This window comes from Cyclopterus lumpus, chromosome 16 (genome assembly GCF_009769545.1).
Source record: "Cyclopterus lumpus isolate fCycLum1 chromosome 16, fCycLum1.pri, whole genome shotgun sequence".
NCBI classification, from domain to species: Eukaryota; Metazoa; Chordata; class Actinopteri; order Perciformes; family Cyclopteridae; genus Cyclopterus; species Cyclopterus lumpus.
In genome coordinates, this window is record NC_046981.1 from 1,717,977 (window position 1) to 1,727,976 (window position 10,000).

General features: G+C 43.4%; 1 protein-coding gene across 1 annotated transcript in view; it reads right to left on the reverse strand.

Moving 5' to 3' along the window:
• Window positions 1-9,454, reverse strand: part of zgc:113232 (uncharacterized protein LOC541546 homolog) — a 21,588-nt gene extending 12,134 nt beyond the window's left edge. Inside the window, exons 1-10 of the mRNA XM_034554273.1 lie at window positions 9,109-9,454; window positions 5,973-6,039; window positions 5,287-5,334; window positions 4,908-5,104; window positions 2,576-2,698; window positions 1,698-1,751; window positions 1,555-1,608; window positions 1,381-1,434; window positions 997-1,050; window positions 458-511 (exon numbers count right to left, since the gene is read on the reverse strand). Coding sequence (XP_034410164.1) covers window positions 458-511; window positions 997-1,050; window positions 1,381-1,434; window positions 1,555-1,608; window positions 1,698-1,751; window positions 2,576-2,698; window positions 4,908-5,104; window positions 5,287-5,334; window positions 5,973-6,039; window positions 9,109-9,129 — 726 coding nt within the window. The 5' untranslated portion in view covers window positions 9,130-9,454. The remainder of the gene's footprint in view (window positions 1-457; window positions 512-996; window positions 1,051-1,380; window positions 1,435-1,554; window positions 1,609-1,697; window positions 1,752-2,575; window positions 2,699-4,907; window positions 5,105-5,286; window positions 5,335-5,972; window positions 6,040-9,108) is intronic.
• Window positions 9,455-10,000: the final 546 nt, after the last annotated feature.

Sequence of the window (10,000 nt, forward strand, 5' to 3'; positions counted from 1 at the left end):
GCATATTAATGCTGGCTGAAATATAACAAAAAGAATAATGAAGCAACATTCATAGTATACGTGAAGTTGGTGTGAATTATTTTTTATATAATATATATTATTTTATTTTTTAGCAACAATTGATAAAACCCAGAATTCCCCTCCAGCCTCTGATGAGATGAACAAAAACATTGAGTTAATAAATAACAATAAAATCTTTCCCTATATTTTCATTTCTATACCAGATGAATTATTTTAATCGACACATTTAAAATATAATCTGGTGAAAATTATTATTTTTCATTTGCCAATTTAATTTCTTTTGTATATAAAATTAAAGAATAAAGACTCGATTTTTAAATGGTAATCAGTAAACATATTTATTTTCTATCCTACTTCCATTTCATAATTTACTTTATTTTTTTTTTGATTGTTTCTACTTTATTGTTCTTCTTCTAGAAAGAGGTTGTTTCCTTACAGTCTCACCGGGACCCCCGACCCCCCCTCGGGGCCCCTCCATCCCGAAGTCGCCCTGTCCACGGAGAACAAGTCACATGACTACACACAATTCAATAACATGTATAATTTATCATTGGTCAGATAATCAATTCACATTGTTGGTCAAATATAATTCATGAGCAGAATATTTAAAACAACGACGTGTTGATGTGGATATTTATATAAATATGTAAATATATTGATTATAAATATGTAAATATATTGATATAAATATGTAAATATATTTATATCAATATATTTTTAAAAAAAAGTAAATATAATTTAAAGACTCGACTTTTAAATACAAATATATAAATATATTTATATACATATGTAAATGTATTTAATAAAAAAGTACATATATTGATATAAATATATTTATATACATATGTAAATGTATTTATATAAATATATTTATGTAAATATATTTATATAAATATGTAAATATAGTGATATGAATATATAGCTATAAATATGTAAATATATTTACATACATATATTTAATCAGGACAAACGTACCTTCAGGCCCAGGTCTCCGTGGTCACCCGGGTCTCCCATGAGTCCAGGTTCTCCCTGTTAGTCACAAAAGAGTTTAATAGTTACGAGAGGACGGTTCATTCAAGTCTGGTACTATGAGGAGAGGAGGAGAGGAGGAGGAGAAGAAGAGGAGGAGGAGGAGAAAGAAGGAGAAGAATCTAGCATTTAAAAAACTCAACATTAAAGTGAAAGTAGTTTTTTAAGCTCACCGTGTCTCCTGAAGTTAAAGAAACATTCAGATCTTTTAAGTAGAAACGTTATAAAAATACTCCTCAGGTAACAAGTTATTAACTTAAAGTAACGGGTTTTATTATTATATATCATTATATTATTGTATTGTTGTTGTTGTTGTTGTGTTGAACTCACATGGGCTCCAGAGAAACCAGACGCTCCGTCATCTCCTTCGGGTCCAGCGTCGCCCTGCAGGACGAGAGGTCAAAGGTCAAAGGTCAACACTCAAAGACTTAAATTAAACTATTGTTTCTGTTTCCTTTTGGTTAAAACAACAAGTTTTGATATATATATATATGATTTACTGACCACTGGTCCGGTGTCTCCTCCTCTCCCTCGAGCCCCTTTGGTTCCTTTATAACCCTAAAAGTAAACATGTAAACATGTAAACATAAACAAAAGTCCTTCTGGTTCTAGGATCTCGTCTCTGAATGGTGGTTCTGGTCTCTCACTTCTCGGCCTTGAGTTCCCGGCTCGCCGGTTTTACTCTGCAGGCCTCTGGACCCCTGACAGGAAACAGAGAAATGTGAACATGTTAATATATTAACATATTAAAATATATGAACTTATTAAAATGTATGAACTTATTAATATATGAACATGTTAAAACTATTAACAAACTGAATGCACTTCAAACTGAAAGTTTTCAGATAGAAACTTAAATGTCTGTGGTATAAATATGTAGAGTTACAGAATATAATAATAATAATATAATTTGTACCATGTAAAGTACCTTTTAAAGCACTATACAAATCAAAATGTGTTATTATTATTATTATTATTATTTAAAGCGGTAAAAGCTGATAAAACAATAGATTAAACAATTAAACCAATATAAAAGGATACAACCAGACCACCAGGGATAAAGGATACAAATAAATAAATAAAATAAAAATAATTTAGTAAAATAATTTATTATATAATTGAAAACCATGAAACCAATCAAACTCATAAATATATAAAATAAAATAAATTATTATATAATTGAAAACCATGAAGCCAATCAAACTCATGAATAAATACAATTAAAATAATTTAGTAAAATAATTTATTATATAATTGAAAACAATAAAAACCAATCAAACTAAGTAATAAATAAAAGAAAAAACAATAAAGCGACAAAAATGGGTTTTAAGAAGTGATTTGAAAGCCGAGGGGTCCTGAGGGCAAAAGCTCGGCCACCTTCATTTCTAATGTGTTCTGGTCTGGATGCCAAAGGCAGGTCCTCAAAGAGGACTTCCTCCATAAAGCACCCTTGAAATGTAAATAGTAAACATCTCAACACGTGACACGGGACTTTGTGGGTGAAGGTCTTCGTCGAGTCCGGTACCTTCGGCCCCGCGAAGCCAGCGAAGCCCGGCTGTCCGGGCTCGCAGTCGCACTCGGTCGGCGCTTCCTGCTCGGCCCCGGACCCCTCCAAGTCCGGTCCCGCTGGAGGGTACTCATACGGGACCTGAAACACAAGAGGGGTACAACACGGGGTCCACATACACACTACAGTCACTGAGAAGAACCTTATCTGGTCCTGAACCAGTCTCAGGTTAGTCCTGGTCCTCTACAGACCTCAGTGTAGTCCTGGTCCTCTATAGACTTCAGTTTAGTCCTGGTCTTCTATATGACTTCAGGTTAGTCCTGGTCCTCTATAGACTTCAGTGTAGTCCTGGTCCTCTATAGACTTCAGTTTAGTCCTGGTCCTCTATAGACTTCAGTTTAGTCCTGGTCCTCTATAGACTTCAGTTTAGTCCTGGTCTTCTATAGACCTCAGGTTAGTCCTGGTCCTCTATAGACTTCAGTTTAGTCCTGGTCTTCTATATGACTTCAGGTTAGTCCTGGTCCTCTATAGACTTCAGTTTAGTCCTGGTCTTCTATATGACCTCAGGTTAGTCCTGGTCCTCTATAGACCTCAGGTTAGTCCTGGTCTTCTATATGACTTCAGTGTAGTCCTGGTCCTCTATAGACCTCAGGTTAGTCCTGGTCTTCTATATGACTTCAGTTTAGTCCTGGTCCTCTATAGACCTCAGGTTAGTCCTGGTCTTCTATATGACCTCAGGTTAGTCCTGGTCCTCTATAGACCTTAGTGTAGTCCTGGTCCTCTGTAGACTTCAGTATAGTCCTGGTCCTCTATAGACCTCAGGTTAGTCCTGGTCTTCTATATGACCTCAGGTTAGTCCTGGTCCTCTATAGACCTCAGGTTAGTCCTGGTCCTCTATAGACCTTAGTGTAGTCCTGGTCCGGTGTAGACCTCAGGTTAGTCCTGGTCCTCTATAGACCTCAGGTTAGTCCTGGTCTTCTATATGACCTCAGGTTAGTCCTGGTCCTCTATGGACCTCAGTGTAGTCCTGGTCCTCTGTAGACTTCAGTGTAGTCCTGGTCCTCTATAGACCTCAGGTTAGTCCTGGTCTTCTATATGACCTCAGGTTAGTCCTGGTCCTCTATAGACCTCAGGTTAGTCCTGGTCCTCTATAGACCTCAGGTTAGTCATGGTCTTCTATATGACCTCAGGTTAGTCCTGGTCCTCTATGGACCTCAGTGTAGTAGTGGTCCTCTGTAGACTTCAGTGTAGTCCTGGTCCTCTATAGACCTAAGGTTAGTCCTGGTCTTCTATATGACCTCAGGTTAGTCCTGGTCCTCTATATACCTTAGTGTAGTCCTGGTCCTCTGTAGACTTCAGTGTAGTCCTGGTCCTCTATAGACCTCAGGTTAGTCCTGGTCTTCTATATGACCTCAGGTTAGTCCTGGTCCTCTATAGACCTCAGGTTAGTCCTGGTCCTCTATAGACCTTAGTGTAGTCCTGGTCCTCTGTAGACTTCAGTGTAGTCCTGGTCCTCTATAGACCTCAGGTTAGTCCTGGTCCTCTATAGACCTCAGGTTAGTCCTGGTATTCTATATGACCTCAGGTTAGTCCTGGTCCTCTATAGACCTTAGTGTAGTCCTGGTCCTCTGTAGACTTCAGTGTAGTCCTGGCCCACTATAGACCTCAGGTTAGTCCTGGTTTTCTATATGACCTCAGGTTAGTCCTGGTCCTCTATAGACCTCAGGTTAGTCCTGGTCCTCTATAGACCTCAGGTTAGTCCTGGTCTTCTATATGACCTCAGGTTAGTCCTGGTCCTCTATAGACCTTAGTGTAGTCCTGGTCCTCTGTAGACTTCAGTGTAGTCCTGGTCCTCTATAGACCTCAGGTTAGTCCTGGTCTTCTATATGACCTCAGGTTAGTCCTGGTCCTCTATAGACCTCAGGTTAGTCCTGGTCCTCTATAGACCTTAGTGTAGTCCTGGTCCTCTGTAGACTTCAGTGTAGTCCTGGTCCTCTATAGACCTCAGGTTAGTCCTGGTCCTCTATAGACCTCAGGTTAGTCCTGGTCCTCTATAGACCTCAGGTTAGTCCTGGTCTTCTATATGACCTCAGGTTAGTCCTGGTCCTCTATAGACCTTAGTGTAGTCCTGGTCCTCTGTAGACTTCAGTATAGTCCTGGCCCACTATAGACCTCAGGTTAGTCCTGGTCTTCTATATGACCTCAGGTTAGTCCTGGTCCTCTATAGACCTCCATCAGTAAACAGACCACCAGAACCTCCTAAACAGCAGTCAAAATGTAATTTAAATTCATCTTCAAGTCCAAGCTAGGTGGTCTCCCGTGAACGGGGGTCCTGTGTGAGATGCTAAACGGCCCTTGTGGTGAACCGGGAGCCAGTAAAGACCTGCATGGTCTCCGTGTCCTCCTTGGCGTAGTGGGACTCGGCGGTGGTGGCGTAAGGGAAGGCTTCCTCGGTGATCATGGTGACCCGGGTGGGTTCAGGACCGTAGGGGTCGTAGTCCCCCTCCCGGTCCTCGTCGTAGCCGTGGGGGGGCTCGGGCGGATACTCTGAGGAGGCAAGAAGGGGGGCATTTAGACTCCAGGTCCTGAGACCCACAGGTGGAGGCTCCACCTGGTCCCAAAGATTAAAGGACTGGTTTTGTCAATGGAGTCTGGTATCCCGGTTCCCCCAGTCAGGAAGACCTGAGGGGGGAACCGAGAGGGGGGTCTGCTGGTGTCATCACGCTCACCTGGTGGAGAAGCTGAGCCGGCGGAGCCTTCAAAGGTGTGTTCCTCACCTGGACACACACAGTACACACACAAGTTACACACACACAGTACACACACATATTACACACACACAGTACACACACATGTTACACACACGTGTTACACACACAAGTTACACACACACGTGTTACACACACACACAGTACACACACAAGTTACACACACGTGTTACACACACAAGTTACACACACACACGTGTTACACACACATGTTACACACACGTTACACACACACATGTTACACACACATGTTACACACACACAGTACACACACATGTTACACACACATGTTACACACACACACATGTTACACACACACACATGTTACACACACACACACAGTACACACACAAGTTACACACACGTGTTACACACACAAGTTACACACACACACGTGTTACACACACAGTACACACACATGTTACACACACAGTACACACACACGTGTTACACACACACAGTACACACACGTGTTACACACACACACACACACAGTACACACACATGTTACACACACATGTTACACACACATGTTACACACACACGTGTTACACACACATGTTACAAGCACACAGTACACACACGTTACACACACATGTAACACACACACGGTACATGAATCTTAGACCAGGTTCCTCGGTACTCACCTGAGTGAGATCCAGAATATTCCTCTTGGCTGAGAGACGAGACGAAGAACAGCGTGAAGACGAGCAGCTGAGAGACGAAATAATGTAATATAACAATTAATATATAACATTTAATATATAACATTTATTATATAACATTTAATATATAACATTTAATATATAATATGTAATAAATAACAATTAATATATAACATTTAATATATAACATTTAATATATCATATTTAATAAATAACAGAACCAACAGGGGGAACCAGAACCAACACTACCACTTTAGTCCACAGGGGGCACCAGAACCAACACTACCACTTTAGTCCACAGGGGGCGCCAGAACCAACACTACCACTTTAGTCCACAGGGGGCACCAGAACCAACACTACCACTTTAGTCCACAGGGGGCACCAGAACCAACACTACCACTTTAGTCCACAGGGGGCGCTAGAACCAACACTACCACTTTAGTCCACAGGGGGCACCAGAACCAACACTACCACTTTAGTCCACAGGGGGCACCAGAACCAACACTACCACTTTAGTCCACAGGGGGCACCAGAACCAACACTACCACTTTAGTCCACAGGGGGCGCTAGAACCAACACTACCACTTTAGTCCACAGGGGGCACCAGAACCAACACTACCACTTTAGTCCACAGGGGGCGCTAGAACCAACACTACCACTTTAGTCCACAGGGGGCGCCAGAACCAACACTACCACTTTAGTCCACAGGGGGCATCAGAACCAACACTACCACTTTAGTCCACAGGGGGCACCAGAACCAACACTACCACTTTAGACCACAGGGGGCACCAGAACCAACACTACCACTTTAGTCCACAGGGGGCGCCAGAACCAACACTACCACTTTAGTCCACAGGGGGCATCAGAACCAACACTACCACTTTAGTCCACAGGGGGCGCCAGAACCAACACTACCACTTTAGTCCACAGGGGGCATCAGAACCAACACTACCACTTTAGTCCACAGGGGGCACCAGAACCAACACTACCACTTTAGTCCACAGGGGGCGCTAGAACCAACACTACCACTTTAGTCCACAGGGGGCACCAGAACCAACACTACCACTTTAGTCCACAGGGGGCACCAGAACCAACACTACCACTTTAGTCCACAGGGGGCACCAGAACCAACACTACCACTTTAGTCCACAGGGGGCACCAGAACCAACACTACCACTTTAGTCCACAGGGGGCACCAGAACCAACACTACCACTTTAGTCCACAGGGGGCACCAGAACCAACACTACCACTTTAGTCCACAGGGGGCACCAGAACCAACACTACCACTTTAGTCCACAGGGGGCACCAGAACCAACACTACCACTTTAGTCCACAGGGGGCACCAGAACCAACACTACCACTTTAGTCCACAGGGGGTACCAGAACCAACACTACCACTTTAGTCCACAGGGGGCACCAGAACCAACACTACCACTTTAGTCCACAGGGGGCACCAGAACCAACACTACCACTTTAGTCCACAGGGGGCGCCAGAACCAACACTACCACTTTAGTCCACAGGGGGCGCCAGAACCATCACTACCACTTTAGTCCACAGGGGCACCAGAACCAACACTACCACTTTAGTCCACAGGGGGCACCAGAACCAACACTACCACTTTAGTCCACAGGGGGCACCAGAACCAACACTACCACTTTAGTCCACAGGGGGCACCAGAACCAACACTACCACTTTAGTCCACAGGGGGCACCAGAACCAACACTACCACTTTAGTCCACAGGGGGCATCAGAACCAACACTACCACTTTAGTCCACAGGGGGCACCAGAACCAACACTACCACTTTAGTCCACAGGGGGTACCAGAACCAACACTACCACTTTAGTCCACAGGGGGCACGAGAACCAACACTACCACTTTAGTCCACAGGGGGCACCAGAACCAACACTACCACTTTAGTCCACAGGGGGCGCCAGAACCAACACTACCACTTTAGTCCACAGGGGGCGCCAGAACCAACACTACTACTTTAGTCCACAGGGGGCATCAGAACCAACACTACCACTTTAGTCCACAGGGGGCACCAGAACCAACACTACCACTTTAGTCCACAGGGGGCATCAGAACCAACACTACCACTTTAGTCCACAGGGGGCACCAGAACCAACACTACCACTTTAGTCCACAGGGGGCACCAGAACCAACACTACCACTTTAGTCCACAGGGGGCACCAGAACCAACACCAACTTTAAATTAGCCTTAAAGTTAAATATCATAAAAAGACGAATGCTGGCACTTCCTTTTCTTTCTTATTTCTTTTTTAAAGGGAAATTGAATTTAGTAAAAAAAAGAGTTACCCTAAAAAAAATAAACAAAAAGGTGGAAGGAGCACAAACCTTTACATAAACACTGGTTTGTGAATGAATAGTTGATGTTTATGTAAAAACATAAACATCAACTATTCAGGTGATTTTGGGAGTGAAGCCGTAACCGTGACCTGCAGGACCTCCGGGACCGTGAGGTGAGACAGAAAACTAGCGTGAGGACTTCTTCTCCTTCAAGGCGTTTCGCTTTCTTTCTTTCTTTATTTGGGCCAAAAGAATAAAATAGTTTTCAATCCGAGGACACTAAACTAAAATAAATGCTTTTATTTCTTTTCTCATAAACTTCCTGTGAGACGAGGCTTTGCTGTGACGAGTCTCTCTGAGCAACTTATAATTATCTGACATATTTAAGAGCGTTTAAGAGTTAACACTACACTGTGTGTGTGTGTGTGTGTGTGTGCAAGGAGCAGTTATATTAAAATACTATTTTAGGACCCAACATGAAGATATATAATCAAAGCTTCAGGTATAAAAAAGGTTGTTTCTCAAACTTCTGATGTTTTGACATCCTGTGACCTTTTAACAAGGAAATGAAGAACTCATAATTATAATTATGTTGAAGTTCTGGCTTGTTGACTTTAAAATAAACACACAACAGCTTAAGACGACAACACGCGGTGCAACTTCTTCACAAAAGTAAAGTTTCTCTCCATCGATTACAACATTTATTTTGAAAATGTCATGTAAGTTAATTCAATTGAACTAGAATTCGACTTGCGGTCCCACAAGCGACACCAGGCCTGCAGCCCCCCACCCCCAGAGCCCTCTTACCGTGTTGCTGGGGGCTCTCATGGTGCTGCAGACTCCCCTCAGACCAGACCAGACCAGACCAGACCAGACCAGACCAGACCAGACCAGACCCTGCACAGGATGCCTTCAAGACACAGATAAGACCAACAAATCCCAGACCTGGTTCAGCAGCTCTCTTCACAGCATTATGCCCTCTGTCTCCTCCCTCTGTCTCCTCTCTCTGTCTCCTCTCTCTGTCTCCTCTCCCTGTCTCCTCCCTCTGTCTCCTCTCTCTGTCTCCTCTCTCTGTCTCCTCCCTCTGTCTCCTCTCTCTGTCTCCTCTGTCCTCGCCAGGATCCCTGAGGTTCCCAGGCACTGATGGGATCCTCTCTCTTCCTCCCTCTCTCTCCCCCTCTCTCTCTCCCTCTCCCCCTCTCTCTCTCTCTCTCTCCCCCTCTCCCTCTCTCTCTCTCTCCCCCTCTCTCCCTCTCCCTCTCTCTCTCCCTCTCTCTCTCCCCCTCCCTCTCTCTCTCCCCCTCTCCCTCTCTCTCTCCCTCTCTCTCTCTCTCTCTCTCTCTCCCCCTCCCTCTCTCTCTCTCCCTCTCTCTCTCTCTCTCTCTCTCTCTCTCGACAGGGTGAGAAATACCTGAAGCCGGAGTTCTAGAGACGAGAAAGTCCTTCAAGCAAAGTCTTAACTTTAAGAACAAACTTACACATTTCATTAAAAGTTATTCCACGAACAACAAAAACATTAAAGGGAACAAAAAGACAATAGAAGTGAACTAGAATACAGAATATCTTCATGTTTAAGACAAAACAAGATTTTTTTTTAAAAAGGTCACTTTGTGCTATGGGAACATTTTTTATATTTTGTATTTAATATAAATACAAAATAATATATATTTAAAATAATTTGAGTGAAATGTTAGTTTGA